Source organism: Harpia harpyja, chromosome 4 (assembly GCF_026419915.1).
Source record: "Harpia harpyja isolate bHarHar1 chromosome 4, bHarHar1 primary haplotype, whole genome shotgun sequence".
NCBI lineage: Eukaryota > Metazoa > Chordata > Aves > Accipitriformes > Accipitridae > Harpia > Harpia harpyja.
In genome coordinates, this window is record NC_068943.1 from 42,447,495 (window position 1) to 42,467,440 (window position 19,946).

Genomic DNA, 19,946 nt, shown 5'->3' on the forward strand with positions numbered 1-19,946 from the left:
AATTTCCGAGAAATGAGATGGGGCTGGAGTTTGATGGAGTCCCACTGTCTTAGAGTGAGTACTTCTAGAGTCATAACTCCTTCAGAGTAACACAACATTGTGGTATTACTATCTCCAGCTTCAATGGAACTTGAATTGTACCTACAGTAGATGTACTTCAGTAGGACTGTTACCACGCTATCTACTTGATGGGACACAATTTTTCTGAGAAAAGATCTTGTGTAAGCAAGAATGTATAACAAAGACCAAACTGGTACATCAAGTTTCCTTTAAGGAACGAGGAACCCTTTCCCTCCCCATCTTTCTCTAGCTTTTCCAAAATGAAGATTTATAGGATAGTACAGACCAGATAGACGCTGTGCAAGCTGCCTTCTGCAGCTCCTCAGGTGCAGTGCAACTCTCTGTAGTCATCTCCTACTTCAGGTCTTGGAAGAAAGCTATCATTTGTAGAAGTGTCTTTGTAATGCAGTTCCCTGATGAAGGAGGATGCTGTCTGTGAAGAAGGCAGAACCTCCAATTTCCCCCTTTTTGAAACCTGAGCCAAACACGTTATCAGAGCCACCTGTCCCAAACGGGAAGCCAGCCAGGAAAGCCAGCCAGGATCTCCACAGTTAAGCTGAGTGCTCAGGCCTGGGTCCTCAAGAAAAGCGCTCTTGGTTCCAGAAGCAGGAATCGCACAGCAGAAGCAATCAAATGCCTCGTTGGTAAGAAGTGTCCTATGCTATTGTTGAAAACCCGTCCAAAGATTTCAAAAGGATTTTCTCAAGATTGTTTTCTTGTCTTGTGGTGACTAGCTACTTCTAACGCTCTGGGGTTTTGCTGGGATGAGTGAAATCTGTTTATGCTCATGAGGGAGCAAAGCAAGGATCACAACCCCAGACAGAACACCTGAGAGGATCAAAGGATGAACAGAGGGAAACGAACATGTCAGCGTCTTGTGGCGTAATTACTTTTCTTCAAGGAGTAAGTCTGGAAGCACTAGGCCTGATGAAAACGGACTCTGTTTCATTGCAGACTTGAACAAATCACTCATGGTTGCTTAGACCACATCCTGACTGAAACAAACCCAGACCAGAGCACCTGCTTCAGCCTGCTGGGAGCCAGCTCTGAAAATGGCATTCTCCTGGCTCTCTGAAGTAAAGCATAAGCAGACTGAAAGCAAAGTGCTCCCTGCACAGCCCTGTTACTCCTTTCAGCTCTGATATAGAAGACTTCTCCCAAATAGCTACGTTATAGTCCAGAGCACTGTCATCTTAGTTCAATATTGGATTTCTCCCAAATGCTGCATGAATGTCTAAAGTGCAGATGGGGGAAGGGTGGATAGGTCCTGCTAAGAGCAGTTTTGGCTGGGCCAACTATTAGTTTGCATTAGCCGGTGGCTTTTATGTGAATAACAGTTATTTTGTACACAAAGGCAGCTTCTAAACCTTGCCAAACTCCAGCTCTCCCCTGTGGTCTTTGGGGTATAAGCACTGAGAGCCAAGGCACCAAGGAAAGTGTCAGCATTTAACAATGAGGGATAAGAATCAGCAGGGAACATTTAAAAAATGCTGAAAGGATTTTAGGTGTTCAAGACCCTTGAGCTTTCAGTGGGAGTGACTTCGCAGCTCTTGGGTATTTCTCAGACTGCTGCCTTGCTCTGTTACGCTGTCTGATCCTCACCACCAGAGGAATTTTGGCCCTGCATTGTCAGATTCTGTCTGTCCAAAAGTTTTCCACCCTGAAGGGCAGCACACAGGAATTTCCAACTGTCTGTCATGATGCTGAACATCCTTTCTTTCTCCACATCTCCCTTCGGCTGCCTTTTCTGCTTTCTCTTCAGGATTGTTACGACTTTTTTGCTCTGAGTATGACAGTCTTAACCTTTAGATACATCTCTTCTTGTGTCACTGAGGCACTGGTTTCCATCATCTTTAACTTGCTGTTTGATTGAATGCCCAGTGAAGTCAGTGGGCATCCTCCCTTAGATTTCAACAAACTTCTGATTGGATTTGTAACAGCAAAGTTGCATGTGGGGCCATGGTGTACCCCTGTAGCTGATTATTTGGCACCGATTATAGTATGTATCCTCCTCCTGTAAGACAGGGCTTTGGAGCAGCCTGTGTTTTGTGAATACCATAGTCTGACTGAGAGGTGATGGGCTTTGCAACAACCAAAATACCCAGTTCCAAAATATCCTCTATGATGAAGGCATGGCTTGCCTCTGCTGTCTGGTTTGCTTTCTTCCTACTGCGCCATGCTGGAAACTGCCAGCTTGTTTCCTTCTCCCTCAAGAGAGTTGCTGGTGAGTGTGGGTATCCAGTAGCGTATGCATGTTGTTGGTACCTGTTCCGATGAAAGGCACAGCAGAAAAGACAGGGAAGGCAGATTTTTCAAAATAAAATAATAGGCGAAAGAGGGGAAATGGCTGTATTAATTGGAAACATTTTGGTGCTCAGAGCAAGGATGTAAAGGGAAGTAGCTTGTGGTATAAGGATGCCTTGCAGCGTTGTGTGATTGAACTTTTGTCCCAGTGTCAGCCTGGCTGGGACTCTACCCAAAGGGCTGAACTCCTCTGTTTTCTCCTGAATTGCAGTCCTTTCATGATTTACTACCTCACATTTTACGTTACCACGCTGAGTCTTAAAATACTTGAAGATGTAATCGGCATATGTTAGAGGCCTGGCACATTTCTTCTTCTAGGAACTGACCGGAACTCTTGAGGTTGGTCTGCCTCCTGTCTTTTCCCGTTCATCAAATTAATTTGCAAAGTAATACTTTCACTCTTGCATTATCAGAGTAAGAGTTCCTTTACCATCTAAATAAGCATAAGGCTCAAGGAAATGGCTTGTGCTGGCACTATTTTTGTGCCATTATGTTAATCCTCCTCTTTAATTGCTACTTCTAACAATTACATTTTCCTGTGTTTACACCACAACTCCTAAATAAACTTAGGCCTGCTGGACTGGCGTTAGTAGCTAGGAATAGGTTTTATCTAGGGAAGTTAGTCCTTGTAGCTGGCCGAGAAGATTTCTCAGCAGGCAGTGTGTTTCTAGCTGGGTGACTTATGAGCTGTGCTATTTCTTATTACCTTCTGTTTGTTTTTCCAGGCTGCAGACTCTTGGCTGTGGAACTGACATCCAGCAACACCAAGCCCGTGGTGCAGGAATTCCAGAGTGAGTGCTGCGGGGGCCCGCTGGCTGGTTGACATGATGGCTGCACTGCCCTCTGCCTGGGGATTTGCATCAGTCCAAACAATTGAGAAAAATTTTGCTTGTTGCTCATGGTATCTGGTTTCTTGGGGGAGGCAGGACTTCGGAGAGCCTGAGATTCAGAAAAGCACTTAAGAATGTGTCTGTATTGCTCCCTGTTTAGCAAAGCACTTGACTGAAATGGTTTATTGAAGTCCCCTGCAAGCCATTGGCATTGCAAAGTGTCTGCCTAAGTGCTTTTTTGAACTGGATCCCAAAAGGAGGAAAGGCGGTCACCTTGCAATTAATATACTGAAAAGGGGGTCGGGAAATTTCTGTTTTATCTTGGCCCTCTACAGATGTGCAGCGCGATACTGGGTAAGCCACTTCTCAACCCTGCTGCAATGCCCTCTTCTGTAGAGGAGATGGAGATGACGATGCCTACTTCAAAGGGGAGTGGGTTTGCTGAATTTATCCTCAGGCATCGTGGTCCTCAGTACATTACCAGACACCACCCAGGGAGATTCTGCATCCCTGACTCACACTGTAGGCTCTGATTAACAGCAAGACAATGCTGTGGACTCACCCTGTCATAAGGTCTTGTTTGGCATAAGTTAGAGCCTGTAGAGAACAGTGTGTTCATTTCTCTCCATAGTTGATATCTGTTCGACTATTATTTTTGCTGGCCAAAATCCATCTTCCCCAATAGCTTCTGGAATCCAGCAGTGTTACTGTTTGTGAGGCAGATGAAAGAGAAGGCTTTGCTTTGTGGGCAGCATCTCCTAATAAAACACTGCACAAGACTGCTTAAAGCAGAGCAAAAATACAGCTGCTTCCTATTAATCTGTATTTCCTTTATTTCTCTTGCTAGGTGTTGAGCTGTCCTGCATCATTAAATCCACCATAACACCAGATCCCAGAATCGAGTGGAAGAAAATCCGAGATGGCGAAACCTCTTATGTATTTTTTGACAATAAAATGCAGGGTATGAAGATTCATTGTTCTTAAACTTCCAAAACAGCCTCAGAAACAATACAGCTGAGAACAAACAAGTCTGTAAAAGGCAGTACATCTGGCTGTCTTGCTGCTTTCTTCTGGAACTAGAGTTCAGCAGTTGAAGTACAAGATGGAGAGAGAGCAGGATGTTCTTTGCTCTCTGCCCTCATTATTGACAGTTCACAGTAGGGAGCCACAAAGAGCTGGAGTGAGATCCTAGGTAGGAGATACTTCTTGGGTAGGAAAGCAAATGCTACAGCTTCCCTTCTCCAGCACCTGTTGGTCCTTGCATGGTCACTGGGTGTCTGAGCTCTCAGGACCAGACACTGACCCCTCCTGTCTTTCCATATGACACCTGAGGGCTCCACCTGCACTTCAGAAAGGATCTCTGTCTTGAGCTGTCAGCGCTTACTGCTGAGGTAGCACAGTGCTTTGCAGCATCCTGGGAGCACGTGATTAGAAGCAGACTCTGGCTTGACAGTGAATCTAAAACACAGGACTGCCAGTAGTGCTTAACTCCATCTGGAATTACTCCAGCGCTTTAGGTGAGATCAACAGCCACATCCAAATGAATCTTCCAAAGGAGACAAGACCTGAGGCTATCTTGGAAGTCCATTTTTGCCAGTTTTTGAGATTTGGGGTGGTGCTTTCCATTTCGTCCTCTTAGATGGTTAGCAGCGTTGGTTTCCTTTGTGGTCACTAGCGAAAGGAAGGCTTTTACCAAGTTCCTTTTAGGTGGTTCTTTTGACCCCAGAAAGAGTCCAAGATCAACCACTTAATTCAGATACCTAAAGTTAGTCTGTGTGACTACCCTGAAATTTTTCTCTCTCTTTCCTCTGTATCAGGAGACTTTGCAACTCGTGCAGAAATTCTGAGCCGGACATCGCTGGTGATTAAAAACACCACCCGGATGGACACTGCCACATACCGCTGCGAAGTGGCAGCACCTTCTGATACTAAAACCATAGATGAGATTAATATCCAGCTTACAGTCCAAGGTATTACTTTAAATCCAGATACCTCTGCAAGCACTGCTAGCTAACGGAAGAGGCTGTGAGTCTTCCCAGAGTTGAAACAGTGGCACTCAACAGACTCTGGAATTTGTTGTTTAAAACCAGCTGGAAATAGCGGAAAGTTTCGATGCCTTTGTAGCACAGCCATCTTAGAAAGTATGTCAGAAATTATTTAGTTCTACTGAGCAGTGCCGTTCACGCGGTTTGTGTCTTTCCCACAGTGAAACCTATGACTCCTAGATGCACTGTGCCTAAAGCTGTACCTGTTGGGAAGACAGCCTCTCTTCACTGCCACGAGAATGAAGGTTACCCAAAGTCCACTTACAGCTGGTACCGCAACAGTGAACCTTTATCACCAGACACGAAATCAAATGCCAAATTCCAGAATTCCTCCTACACCTTGAACCCCACCACAGGCACTCTGGTAATGCCCTTACAGACATATTGGAGATTTATTTTGCTGCACAGGTTATTTTTAAGGTCGCTTGTAAAAGAAGAAAGTCATTGCATGGCTTTCAAGGAAGGTATAATTTGAAGAAGGTTAGGTGTTCTAGGATCTGAATGATGTGAGAAAGGGAAGGTTAATGATGGAAGAAGATGGTTTTGATCACTGCCAATACCACATGCCTTTTTAGAAGGAGGGAAGGAGGGTGTCTCACAGCCCACCGTGAAGCCTGGGCGATGGAGAGTTGCTTGTACATCCTTATGCCCTCCCTCATGGTGCCTTCTGTCTCTCATGTCCTGCTCCCCCGCCTTTTCTCCTCACCAGGTTTTCCATGCCGTGCACAAAGGCGACACAGGCCGTTACTCCTGCATAGCAACAAACGATGCTGGCTTTGCCAAGTGTGAGGAGCAGGAGATGGAAGTCTGTGAGTGGCTCTACGTACTTTTCACCAATGTATATTAATATATCACCATAAATAAATTGTCATCACCATAGGGAAAGAAGGGGGACATCCTAGAGCATTAAGTCTTTCCTGCTTTCTCAGAGCCCCCAACACAGGAAGACAAAAAATCTAAAAATTCAGGGAAACATTAAAACACTCTTCAGGTTCCTGCACAGTTTTATTCTTGGAGTCAGGGACTCACTAGTTCCCTATGAATTATTGGGGTTTGCTTAAAATATTCAGGATATGTCATTCCAGTGTATGTAAAGGTAGAATATTGCTACTGCCTTAAAGAAATACTGAATGAGAGCTTCTCTCTTTGCCAGATGACCTCAATATTGGTGGGATAATCGGTGGAGTCCTGGTGGTCGTAGCAGTTCTGGTGCTCATCACTCTTGGTATCTGCTGCGCCTACAGAAGGGGTTACTTTGCAAACAGCAAAGAGAGTGGGGAAAGGTAAGCTGGGATCCCAAGTGTTCTTATACAAGTCCCTGCACCCACAGCTAGCATGAAGTAGTCTGAAGGATGCCAGAAATTGGTGGCTGAAATGCGTTTCAGTGCCTGACTTGGACATATTTCTTCCTAGTTCCCTACCAAAGACTACAGGCCAACCCAGTTCTTGGAAGTATCCAATCCCCCGCTATAAGCCCTGCACCATGGTGAAGGTTTATTTGCCTAAGGGAGAATTTTAGTATGGCTCCTCTTGTGCTTGCTACCAAGACCAGACAGAGGAGTGATAGCTGTGCTCTAATGTCCTTGTACTTTGCACGGGAAGGGGGAACCAGCACAATTAAACGCCTACAGGTGTTTGTCCAATAGGTTATGTGCTGTTGGTATAATGAGGTCTACAATTTAATGAACAGAGCTCACTGCACAATTAGTTTAAAGCATCAGGACATGCATAGAAAATATATGCAGAAGAGTAGGCTCTCTACAGGAAATCTCACTAGTGAGAACCTAAATTTGGGATTAAAAACAACCATTTTAGAATGCACATTAAAACGTTAACAGCATTAGCATCAGACACAAGCTTTGATGTCCTTACAGAATCTGTAGAAAAGATAATATATGTAAACCCAAGATTCTCACCAGATAGATCTGTACCATGTTAAACGTTGCTTTTCAGCAGAAGTCCTGTCTTTTTTTGTTTGGTTTGTTTTGTTTTTCAGAAAAAGCTCCAAATATCCTATTTAAATGCAGCTGAGGGTTGGCATACACTGGACTTGACAGTCGTATATAAATTCTGAATTCATATGGGATTGCAAACAAGTGGCACTTCCTTATAACTAAGGAAAATGCTGAAGGCATCTGGCAGTGAAGGTTTAAAATGAACTTTATAATTGCCACAGGAAACAATGCAGGAGGCACACAGAAAGGTAGTGCACAGGGACCAGAGCAGGAGAGCCCAGAAAAGAATCAGTTAATCTCTTTGCAGAGTTAGTCTTGTGGAAACATACAGCAATTTTTTTACCCTGTACTAAAGGGAAATTTAGAAAAAATCCTAGTCGCGATGAATGATGGAATAAGCAGAGCTATGGTTTGAGCAATGAGCTGCGTTTCTCCCTGCTTTCTTTTCCTTCGGCTGTTCTTCCTCATTTTCATCTTTCTCAGCACCTCCCCTCCAAAATCCTGCAGTCTTCTTGTCCCAGAAATGAGATCTTTTCCTTTATTTCAGCTACAAGACTCCAGCAAAACCTGATGGACAGGACTATATCCGGACAGATGATGAGGTAACAAATGATTTGCATTTAACATCTCTCTGTTTAGGAGAGGAAGAGGGTGGGCAGAGGACTACTAGCTTTTTTAGGGCCTACAGACTTTCTTAGAGTGGGCACCACTCAGAAGCAAGGATGTAGAACAGAGAGAAAACAGAAGGGTGAAGGCTGAGTCATTTCCTTCGAAATGATGAACAGTTTAAGTTGCCTTAAGTGACTGATGCCAAGAGCGATCAAATGCGACTCTGCTCTGTCTCAGTTATCTTATGGCTTGACCCCCTTAGGATGAGTTTCATTGGATTAAGTGGGCAGGCCATGATGCTTTTACAAGAGAATTTGCATTTTGGGATTTGAATAGATCACTAAGCTTAAGATCAGAAAAAGCCTCTCCCTAGTAGCAGAGATACTGAAGAGGGAATGAGAAAGTCCCCTGCCATGCCTTGGTAAGTGAGGAGGACAGTAGAAGAAGCACCCAGCCAGTATGACTGGTGTCTCCCTCTCCTCACCAGCTGGAAGGGGGTGCTACCTAGACAGAATGCTGGAAGTTATGCAGATTGGATCTACCTTGCACGGGCATGTTGCAATTGGGGGCAGCAGCAACAAAGAGTTGCCTGGAAGGCCACTAGATCCTTCCTACATCCAGAACTGTTTTGTTGCAGGGTGACTTCAGACACAAGTCTTCATTTGTCATATAAGATGCCAAAAGAATATTGCAAACCAGCAAAAGCAAGTGTGAAAATACCTCCTCCAGGAACTCAAAGCGAGAGCAAAAGATGAATTAAGTGCGCTTGGAAGAGTTTGGAACACACAAGAACTTGATAGCTAGCTATCTGTATATCTTTTTTTTCTTTGCCAAAGTTTAAAGTAACTCCTCACTGCCCAACTTGCATCTCCCCTGCCTCCGGAGATACCAACAGGATCACCTAAACCTGTCCTTGGACTAAGGAAGCGTTTTAATACTTCCCAAGAGACTGGGCTGTGGAAGCTTGTGGAATTGCCTTCTATTTGTGCTGCAGGGACACAGCCACAATGTGCAAACCAACCAGGGGAACAGCGTTAGGTAAACGTGTAGTAGACATTACTAGTACATACTACTAGTAGACAAAAAAAGGTGCTGATACGGCAATAGATGGACTTCAAAGAATAAGATTTATCCGTGCAAGGGGGAGTCTTCCTCTCAGCAGCTTGTTGCCTAGGCCTGGCTGGTGACTTTTACACATTTGTGATTGTCTTGCGCTTTTGACTCTGACTGCTCAGGTGCAGAACGGGGTATCTGAATAGCCTACAGTGACAGATACCAATACAGTAAAAGCAACTAATGTTCTCAGCCCTTTTGTAAACTCACTGAATTCTTGTTACTCCATTTAACATGAAACACAGGCAGCATCAGGTCAGAAGGATTGCTCCTGTTCACTGCTTTATAGAAAACTCATTGCACGCAGGTAACCCCTCATTCTAATCTGCACAAAGCAGGCTTGCCTCTTGCGTCTTTTGGTGTTTTAAAGAGGCTTATAGCGGAGGCAGAGAACCTAGTGCTAAGACATCCCTTTCAGGAAAATTAAAGCCAAATACTTTCATGGGCTAAGATTGCCATAAAAGGTACTGAGATATCTTCGAGCTTTTTTACCTTCTCCATTTATTTTGTAAAATCCCACATTCTAAATTTTTTGCAAAGATATATTTTGATTACTTCAGAAAAGGTAACATTTCTATTTAAAGTGTAAATACGTGATGCCAGCAGTGTTTAAGTAATGTAGCTATTTTTTTACTTTTTAAGCTACGGAGAGGAGCTCAAACGTTGCTATAGTATGGCACTGTCAGAGCATATCAGTATTATTACAAAATATAATAAAAAACCGCAGGTGGAACGGCATCTCTTGCCTCTTAAGATAGCTTCAGCAATTTCCTTGTCACAAGAGGTCTTACCAGACACAGAACAGAGTCACTCAGGGATAGTTTTTGTAAATTTATGGCAGGAGCTATCAACTTTTTATATATAAAACTTAGTTTTCTTGCCAGTGACCAACACTTTGTTTTTGTTGTTGCAAGAAATATCGAGGGATGGCTTTTGGATTCAGTTCCAACAAGGTGACAGAGTGACTTCAATGTTTGCTACCCCTCTGCAAGTTCCCTAAAGCACTAACACAGTGTCACAGCTATGGCAACTTTACAGGTTTAAACTGCATAGCCAAGGCAACTGTCTCTCAAGTTGGGAAAGCAAAAGCTCAATACAAAAGCACTTTTGTAGTGTCAATTGCAACTTTTCTCTAGATGGTAAAAGAAAAAAGAACAGAAAAAAAAAACCCAAACAAATCTAGCTCTCTTGGCTTTAGAGAGAATAATTGGAAACATGTGTTTCCCAGAAATACACATGTTGATAGTGTTGAACAGCATTGGGTAATATAAGACTGCAAGATGTGGATGCAACACTAGAACTGTGCTGTGGTTTAAGAATTTTTTTTAATGTAGCATAATTTAGTGTTCTTGTATTTCCAATATGAATTGAGTTGTCTTAACTTTTCCTGTATACAGTATTTTGGATACTTGACGATTTGGACTGTCAGTGTTATTTTTTAGTGTTCTGCATTAATCTGCTTTGTTTCCTAGGGGCCTCGCTGGACATGCCATTGCTGCATTTGTTTTGCCTAAACAAAGTGTTACCACTTCTCCTTTTGCTAATGAAAGTAAAAATAAGGATGGGGCAGCAATAACCGTATGTTCTCTGTGTAACTTGGACATTACCACTGCTATCTTGCAACTCCGTTTTGGTTACCTTCTTAAGACATGCTCTTCAACCAAGCCACACAGTACTGTTCACTGGCTGCACGCTGCCTCTAATCATTATGACAGTAGTGAGCATAACATTCCTTTGCACCTTCTGTATATCCACTACTCCTTTTCTATGCTGCTTTTAGGATACCTGCAATAACAGAAAGAAAATGTTTGAATCAGGGTAGCTCTGGGCGCTATGGGAGCACAATCTACAGTCTCACCATGAGCCAAAGGCAGCCTTCATGTGAAAAGCCAGCAAGCTAAGAATCAAGACTTACTTTTCAGTTCTAAAATGTGACAGTGGCATCTCTAACGAGAAAAGGGGAGATGATCCCCCTGATACAGCTCACGAGATCTGATTGATGGAATTCATTGTATCATTGTGAATAATATTCAGGTTTGTACTAATGTATTACGTTTAACTTTGCCAAGAATGTTTTACATAAATACCAAGCTATAAAGCATTCTTGTAGGGTTGTTTGGTTTTGTTTTTTAAACAGCCATATTGTTGGAGGCTTTTGTTTTCAGTTCAGTGAAATAAGGGAGAGTCTCTTCTGTCAGAGCACTCATTTACTTACATTGGACTGAAGGTTACAGAAAGTCCAAGGTACGTTGCTGTTCATGAGTTTATTCTTGGACATTTGTCTATCCCTGGTTCTTCTCTAGAGAAGACAGATTAATGCTCACAGGGCTCATCTCAGTGCTGCTCAAGCACAGAACAAAAACTAGAAAAGCACAGATTAGGAAATAAACTATTCCAATTTACCATTCAAAGTGGTTAAACAATATTTTAAGGCAGGAGAGAAGGTACAAAATAAATGGATGTGGCCATAACTGACCATCGCTTAAGCCAAAGCCATTCCATGCATCCCCTGTTCCCAGGTTTTGACTTTGATTTTGAGACTAAAGTTTAAGCTCACTTGAAGGTTTCTCTGATCTTCAAAACAGAACAGGGAAAGTGAGAGCAAATTACGGGATTCCAGTGCAGGAGGTAAGTGCCTGTGGAAGGGCTGTGGCCAAAGCACGCTCAGCCTCTTTGTTTCTACTTGTGCGGAAAAGCCTACTCCGTTCCTGTTGTTCATGCCCAAGTAAGACAAACCAGTATGAATAAAACAGATTCCATTTTCAGGTTTCAATGAAATCTAGGGCGAGAGCTGTAATAGAAGTTAACCACAGAAAAACTTCAGTTAGTTTCACATGGCATCAGAGAGCCTCAGGAATGGTCAAGATTCCACCATTTGCACAGCGTATTTATGATAAGTTATCTGTGTGGAGCACAAAGCTATGCATATGACTTAGCAACCTTGATTTTAGTGAGTTACTCATATCCTGCTTGCAGTCAAATTACAGTCTACTTTAAAAGCTGCTGGGTCCAACATTAATTGAACTGAGTGCCTAAGATACCAGCGATGTAGTAGAAGAGACTTAGAGGCTGTAGAAATCTATAGAAAAAAATAATTTCTCTGTCAGATCAAGAAGAGGGGAGAAGCTGTGGGTGGAATTAATTCTGTAACCATTTATTTTCATAAAATGTTAATAGTTGGAAATAACATAGTTCAAGAATGGAAATATTCCATATAAAAGAACATTAAGGCTGTTCATACACACAGGAGTTTGCACAACAAATAAGAGGTGATGTAGTGTGCAATTACCAGATTTAGGGGTGTGGCAGTGACAAGCTGTTTTACCTTTGTTCAAATTAAAGCAACTCTAGTATATAACCAAGAGGGACAACGAGGGACTGAGTGAATAAGCTGAGCCATTCACTTCCCTGCAAGCTGTGATAAATGCATTTATTGCTAAGCTTGTGGCAACATTATGCTCTTACTTTTCCAAATGGACAAATTATACATCCTGTGAGTGAAGAGCAAGCCTCCCCTTATTCTGCAGCTTTCTAGCACTCCAGTGATCTTTGTCAACAGCAGCAGCTTATAATACATATGTGTGTTAATGCAGGCTTTGTATGCCCATATTCTAGACAGTTTCATGTAAAAACCAAATAAGAATAGATAAGGAAGGCAGGACATGTGCCCTTGATGATTTATAATTACAGAGGAAAAGGACAGATTTCAAGCAACATGATGATTCTGTACAAAAGTTCAACGAAAGGATCAGTTGTCTGGTTTCAGTGGAGTTCTCCGCTGGGACCGTCTCAGAGGGACACGTTGGCTGCTTTTTTTCCTTGCTGGGGATTCTACTTTCCATTCCTGTGGCAGGGATGGGCTAGAAGAAGGAAGCAGAATGACCATTTATTTTAAAGCACTTTACCAGTTTTTCTCACTGCGATTGCTGTTTCAGACCTGCATTGAACTTACAGTTTCTCTGGTGACGTCAAACAGATAAGATCTCTTGGCTTGTCCTCAGCCTTTCCCTTCCCTGCAAATAATGCATATATTTTCATATTTAAAAAAATGCCACAGATTTGATCATTTGGGGTTTCTTCCCTCCCTCAAGTTAGAATCACAAAGATAACTTGCCTGGAGCTGAACTGGGTGTCTGCGTCAAGCTGATGTAACTGACCTCAGCACCAAAAGTCAAGTTATTAATGGTCTCTGAAAGAAAAAGCACATATTAGCAGTCAGCTTGTGACACAGCCAGAGGGCAAGGCATGCTGTAGTAGAACACTTAAGTGTCACAGAGTAAGTATATCCAGTTAATTGCAAGCCCACATACATCTCTTTTCCAGCCCAGCAGATGTCAGTGTCTGCCGTCCAGCCTCGAAACTATGTGCTGAATTTGATGGGCCATCTGTGGACATGAGCTTCATACTCCAGACTTACAGCCTTCCTCGTATGTGGAGGAAATTAATTTAAATATGGGACCTCAGTCATGCACCTCCTTTTCCATTAAAGCTTTGCCATCTTTCACAACATGTTAGATTCAGACCAGTTGCTTTGCCTAGTCAAGGCAGAATACGGAGCCCCTGAAGACTGACAAAGGACCTGAACAGCCCTTCTGTGAGGAACTGCCTGCAGCCAGACAAGAGGAATCACTTGACAAGGAAGCTAGGTAGAATTTAGCTTGCCTGAATAGGCCATAGTTGTCAGCTGTCGCTTTCCTGTCATTTATCTCAGAAGAGATGTCACAGTATTCAGATTTTACTTTACTCAATGCTCTGGTTTATGCTCATGTTTCCCAGAACCTTTCACAAGGAATTAAGGTAGAAAGTGCTTTATATGGCAAGAGTTGGAAACACTGCTAAAAGGACTTCTCTCTACAGACTGACTGGGTTTGCTCTTTAACTGCTTCCCTGTCTTGGAAGGGAATCACTGAAGCTTATAGTGGAAATCCAACTTGATCTGTCTGCCTTAGTTGGCCTCTGCCTCTCTCAAGACTGACCTGCAAGTGTCCTGACTTTGTGCAGTGTGTGCCTTAACAAGTTATCTTGGTTAATGAGAAGTTTACATGAAAGGAAGGAAGGGACAAAAGGAAATGGTAGAGAATTGTCATCAAGTAGGGCTTCCCATCCAATCGAAGGTGGTATCTTCACAACGTGTGTTTATGTACCACAGTGAAGCAATCTCCACTTGCCCAGACCCACTTAGCCATTCTCAAAGTAACGAGCAGGAGTTGAGGAGACCCAAAGATGGCAGGGGAGAGAGTGACAGCCAGAACAGTTGAATAAGGTAAAGAGACAACTGTTCTTAACTTCTCAAGGACAAAATGGTTTACAAAGAACTGCATCTTCAATAGTTTTAGAATGATATACCAGAGAAATAAAAATGTTTTGATTGTCAACCAGCCTGCAAGACCCAGCACCACCATGCAGATGGCTCAACACACGCTAACTGAAGTGATGATACCGCTCTGTACAGTTTGTGTCCCCACTGAAGGACACGTACTGCCTTGAAGCAAACTAGGAATTCAGCCCTAGTACCACTGCAGTTTAACGTTCTTCCTCCTTTTCCACCATATGGTGCTTAAGAGAAACAGCCGTGCAAGCTTCCAGAGAGAGATATGCCGCTTAAAGATTTCTGCTCTCTAAAAACATGCCCCCAATTTCTTTGCACAAAGATCATTGCTTGTTGCTCAGACAGCAAAGAGAAACACTGAGGCAGACAAATCTAGCCAAACAGTGGAGCATACAGGGAAGAGAAGGGTCAGATTTTCCAGTGGATGCACATCACTGCCGCTGGTTTGCTCCTGCCTGCTCGCGGATGTCAGGTATTTGCAGACTGCCGCACAGCCGACTGCCTTATTGGCTGTATGTTGTTTGCTCTCCTGCGTGCGTGCGTGCAGGTGAGGTATTTGCACAGATACAGGCAAAGAGTGCAGTCAGATAGCTATGCTTCGGGAACATCGACCCCTCCCCGCAACAATTCACAACTGCCTAATGAGAGCTGACCTGTCAGACACTTACCTATATTCCCCAACTTAATTGGAGCTCTCTCCAGAGCGCATGAGGGTGTTCATCACACTGAAAATTCGCACTACAACAGAGATGCCCTAAAGGAGTTCAGCAGTGAATTGACATAAAGGAAGGGAATCTACTGCTGGAGCTCAGCTCCGTTTGTGTTTTACTATAACCGCCTCTTGCGCTTGCAGAAGGTGACACTGCAAAATGCTGCGGGGCTGTCAGAAAGCATTCCAATAAAACCTAACTTTTGAAGGTCAGGTTTTGTGAGATGGCAATTCAGCTGCAATGGACATAAGCGCAGCAGACTCTCACAATTTGTGTATTAGAGATTCCTCTGTGTATTTTTAATTTCCACAGCAGAGTAAAAAAACCAAATCATTCCTTCTCCAGTGCTCAGTTCAGTTCTTTCTTAGGATAGAACAGACACACACACTCAGAAGTGACTGTGCAGGTTATTAATCCCACTTGAGCAGATCTCTGTGTTCTCTTGCAATTGTCACAGCTCACTGCCTGCTCTAGAAGCAGGTCATAACTCACCTGAGATCCTTTGTTTGGACAACAGGAACCCCCTATCTTAGAGCTGAAAAGGACCAGACCGTGAGTGTTTCCCTCCACAGCAGGGTTCTGTAATTCAGTCTAAAAATGCTAAGCTATGCTTCCAGAGTTCAGGAGAGGAAGTGTCTCAATGCAACAGAACGTTGCACACTTTAGGCAATGTATGCTATTAAGGAACCACAACAACATGCCTCCTCGGCATCCCAGAGTTGATAAAGGAAGAAAGGGCAGTAACTCTGTTACTTCAGCAGCCCAAAATAACTGCTCTCCTGCACTGACTCAATGCTATAATACCCTGTGACATGTAAATGGAGACCATATTGGACTGACTTTTCCTGTGTACATCATTCATCTGAGACCTTCTATTTCAGAACGGTTCTTATTTACTACAACCATTTAGATAAATATCTACAGTTGTCAATGACTAATTTTTTCTGCTCTTTAGGGGAGCCATGCATTGCTACCTCTCTCAGAGAATGAGTGCTCACCCCAGTTTGGAAAGGGTTCCTTTGGGTTATACTTACGCTCTGGTGTGCTGATTGCGCGGCCCACCACAGAAACATTTTCTCTGGTAGACTGTTGATTCAGGCTTTGAAAGGATACTAGAAATAACAAGGAAATAATTAAGAATAGAAATGCATTCACTCAGAGACCTCGAGTCTAACAATCAGGCTGTGTCAACTAGGTCTAGTCCAATGCCAGCTCAGCTTCCTACCTCGCTTGCTGCCAGCTGTGCTTGATGGAAGCGATACAGCCGATAAACTTCCTCCAACACTCTTGCTGCGTTGCTTGCTTTTGGCTTCCGTTGCTTTCCTGGCAGAGTTCAGGATGGCAAGTGTGCTCAAGGATGCTGGCCTACAGGGCAAAAACCATGACAGAAACAGTGAAGTGATTTCCTTCTGCAAGCCCAGATGAGATGCGTGTAATAAGGAGAGCGACCTGTCCCCTCCCAATCCCTTATGATCTTAAATGAGAGATGTAATGGAGAAGATTATGCTGCAACACTGGTGACTTTCATACCACTAAGTAAGGAGTGGATAAGCAAAGCAATAGCCCGGCAGAATATCGTAACTGGTAACACAAACAGAAACCCATACCTGTGACTGAGTAACGGCTGTTTCAGAACATCAGTAATAGATGTAGTACGCTCAGAAGGCACAGAGGAAGGACTTGATCCAGGTGGCAAGGACTGTCTCCCACTTACAGGAGACTGAGCATTATTACTCCAGCCACCAGAAAGTACAGCTCTCTCCAAAGATGGAGGTTGCTATAGAAAACAGGAGAAAAGATCATATGTCTAACAATGGATACAAGTGTAGAAAACCCTAGATACAAGATGCTTAGAACTACCTGCTGCGTGATTAAGAACTGCCCTTTGTGTGATGGATGTAAAAGGGTGCTACAGAGAAAGAATTTAATGGCCAAAATTTTAACAAGACGCAAATAGGAAGTTTTGATTGGATACATATGTCCTAGTTTAGAGATCTATATATAGGTGCTCTTTTAAAGTCAGCAGAGAGAGAACGGTACTTCTAGGGTAGAAGTCATCTCATCCTAAGGTAGGTATCTATAATAGTTCAGGTCAATTGACCCAAGCACATACTTATTTCTTTACACTGACTTTAAGAGAGGATCAGCACGACTAGGACAGATAAAAGTTTCCAATCTGTATACACCTAAAGTCAGACAAAATGAACCCGTTTCTTTTTGACCTGTTTATCATCTTTATCACTCTGGGAATAGAGAACAATACAACACATAAGCGCAGCCAGTAGCAAATTAGACTTAGTTTTCCCTTTAAATTGAATTCTTTTTACATTAATTGTTTGCTGCTCCTCTTTGCCTAACGTGTGTTGTTTGTTGTCGTTCTAGACGTATTAAATAACTGAAACCAAAGCTTCTGTCAGCATATGCGAAGAGGTATGAGAACATGACATAACCATTCTGTTAAAAGTGCTGTAACAAGGTCGACAGACATACAGAATCTGGGTGTTATGCGTACAGAAACTTTAGCAGAGGAGACAGTACGTCATGTACAGAGTTAATGGCACCAACAACCTCTGCCTGTGCTGCCGAGACCTGCTCTTGGTCTGACTTCTTCTCCTTGGCCAGCTGCTCTTCATATTTCTTCATATCGTACTCCAGCTCGGCTGCCAGCTGCTTGTCCACAGCAAAGAAGTCTTTGATTTCATTTCGGTAATCTTGCATCATTTCCTGGAGCAATAAGGAATGTTTAAACTCTTTCAGAAATCTCTCCTGACTACTGATTCATGTCTCCATTCAGATCACAGCTGCTTAAGTGCAAAAGGAAATACCAGTTGGTAGAGCAGAGGTGTTTTTAACAGACTAAAGAGTTTTGATTCCAATTTGTACTTCAGAACATGAAAAAGCTTTCCAGCATTCAAGCTTTCTGCCCACGTTCCACTGAGGAGGCTCACACGTAACACACTGTGAGATCCTTATCTAAAATCCCTCCACCTCCTACATTATTTAACACAGTAGCAGTGTCACAACATCATATGCCTTCTAAATTTCCTTCAAAGAAGGCTGTTCGTTCCATTACTGGTTGCACATCCAACACATTAACTCAAGAAAGGAAAAAAAAAACCAACAAGAAAACACTTCCCCTTACCCGTAGGTAGTTCATAAGGTCCCCAAGAGCTGGGATCCTCTTCTGCTCCATCAGAGACTTCAGTGATGTGATCACTGGGATGATGTTTTCTACAAAGTTTTTCTTCTGAACCTTTGTTTGAACAAGGCATGAACAGTTACACAATGCAATAAAGGAAAAGCCATTCTGTGGTTAGATGAATGGTCTAAGTGAGAGGAGTTACTGCTCCATAGCAATGGAATTACCACAGTTAAGCCTGCTCTTACACTGCACACATGTACATAGGCTTTTAACCTAAGTGGAGTCTTTCAAGATATATCACTAAGTCAGTCAGTTCTCACATTGAAGGCAAATTGCCAAAAGGTGCACCAAACCCCATTGTTATGCTCAAATGCTTTAGCAATAAGAAATCTGTAGAACAAATTTAGCCTAGCATAGCTTCACTGACTTCAGAGGAAATGCATTTCTGATCACTCCAACTAACCGCTCTAGTACAAGTATCCTTCACAAATCTAGCCATAATGTTCTAATTTACAACACATGGCACTTCCACAGGTGCCCTCTGATCAGAGTGGACCTACAGACAGAACCTGAATAACAGCTATGGACACAGTATGTCATTGGCATCACTATATTACTTGGATAATTTTTGCACAAGTTTCTCCGTCACAGAAAGGTAAAATTCCTCCCAGTATGGTGGCCAGTCCTCTTCCCACACCAGATCAAGTGCCATTCACCTGCGAGATGAGCTTTTTTTGTGCTGCCTCCATGACAGCATTGGCCATTGCCATTTCATCTTCATCAGCCTGAATGTCTTCATCGGGTTTTGATCTCATAGTTGATAGCTTGATTTCTTTGCAGCTAAGGACTGCAAACGTATCCGAGAGCAGCTCACTGGCCTCAAGGTCCAAAGGAAGGACGTTATCCACAAAGCATGCTGGAACACACAGGGAAGAAATAAGAAGCATTTTACTGGAAACAGCAGTGCCAGTAAAGACAGGAAGATAACACAGCTGGGGTGGGAGCCTAATGGTTTTATATAGACACCAGTTCTTTGCCAGATTTTTAAAGACAGCTCCTAACCTAGGATACTCTGGCTGATCTTTGTTGTGATGCTGAACCTCTGCTCATCTGTAAAGTGGTCTAGCAGGAACTTGTAGATACGCATCCTTTTTTCTTTGTTATCTTTTCCCTTCAGAGAGAAGAGATTCTTCGCCCTGTGGCAGAGAAAGACATTTTACAAGAGCCAAGTCACATTATGCGAACTCACAGAAATAACAAGACTTTAAATCAGCAAGGAATATGTGAATGTCACTTTCAAGACCCATAAACCTGTTAGGATAACCACACGCTCCCACAAATTACATGTACAAGTCCTCCCAAAAGTGTCACGGGGAAGGCAGGACAGTCTTAATTTAACACTGTTTCCCCTAGCTGTTTCCCCCGTACTGCATACATAATTATAAGCGCCACGAGCACTTTGCTGTATGGCCAGACAGCCCATCATTTAGCAACAAGGAGATACAAATGTGCTCAACTGACCGCACGCTCCGGGGGAACCTGTTGTACTTCTCATGTTTCTCATAGCTATTGAAATGGAAGATGCACTCAATGAAGTGTTGGGAGAACATTACTGGATTCCTCTTCAGTAAGAGATGCACCAGGCAGAACTCTCCAAACCTGGAAAGGAGGGAAAGAAAGAACTTATCAGCAGGTAGCTTCTAGAAGCCACTCCTGAAACACAGTGTAGGGTTCACAAGCTGTAAAGCAGGAGGATGGTTTTCCTCTGCCAAGTCTCCCTCCATACCACATTTAATTCTTGCCCAGCTCCATTTGGACTTGAGCAAGGATATCAGCTCATTGACTTTAA

The 19,946-nt window shown here is 43.1% G+C and overlaps 2 protein-coding genes across 4 annotated transcripts in view; one reads left to right on the forward strand and one right to left on the reverse strand.

Moving 5' to 3' along the window:
- Positions 1–11,017, forward strand: part of JAM3 (junctional adhesion molecule 3) — a 32,139-nt gene extending 21,122 nt beyond the window's left edge. The window contains exons 2-9 of the mRNA XM_052786413.1: positions 3,090–3,155; positions 4,042–4,155; positions 5,012–5,164; positions 5,401–5,603; positions 5,949–6,048; positions 6,393–6,522; positions 7,742–7,796; positions 8,441–11,017. Coding sequence (XP_052642373.1) covers positions 3,090–3,155; positions 4,042–4,155; positions 5,012–5,164; positions 5,401–5,603; positions 5,949–6,048; positions 6,393–6,522; positions 7,742–7,796; positions 8,441–8,476 — 857 coding nt within the window. The 3' untranslated portion in view covers positions 8,477–11,017. The remainder of the gene's footprint in view (positions 1–3,089; positions 3,156–4,041; positions 4,156–5,011; positions 5,165–5,400; positions 5,604–5,948; positions 6,049–6,392; positions 6,523–7,741; positions 7,797–8,440) is intronic.
- Positions 11,018–12,049: 1,032 nt separating this feature from the next.
- NCAPD3 (non-SMC condensin II complex subunit D3) overlaps positions 12,050–19,946 on the reverse strand; it is a 28,843-nt gene continuing 20,946 nt past the window's right edge. For 2 of the 3 annotated variants that reach the window (XR_008235099.1, XR_008235098.1), the window contains exons 25-34: positions 19,619–19,756; positions 19,160–19,293; positions 18,814–19,013; positions 18,098–18,208; positions 17,524–17,679; positions 16,563–16,732; positions 16,181–16,320; positions 15,990–16,067; positions 12,869–13,105; positions 12,050–12,776 (exon numbers count right to left, since the gene is read on the reverse strand). Coding sequence is in view for 1 of the 3 variants with exons in the window: in XM_052786412.1 (XP_052642372.1) it covers positions 12,665–12,776; positions 12,869–12,929; positions 13,031–13,105; positions 15,990–16,067; positions 16,181–16,320; positions 16,563–16,732; positions 17,524–17,679; positions 18,098–18,208; positions 18,814–19,013; positions 19,160–19,293; positions 19,619–19,756 (1,375 nt within the window). In the remaining 2 variants the exon portion in view is untranslated. The remainder of the gene's footprint in view (positions 12,777–12,868; positions 13,106–15,989; positions 16,068–16,180; positions 16,321–16,562; positions 16,733–17,523; positions 17,680–18,097; positions 18,209–18,813; positions 19,014–19,159; positions 19,294–19,618; positions 19,757–19,946) is intronic. The other variant, XM_052786412.1, reaches the window with a different exon arrangement.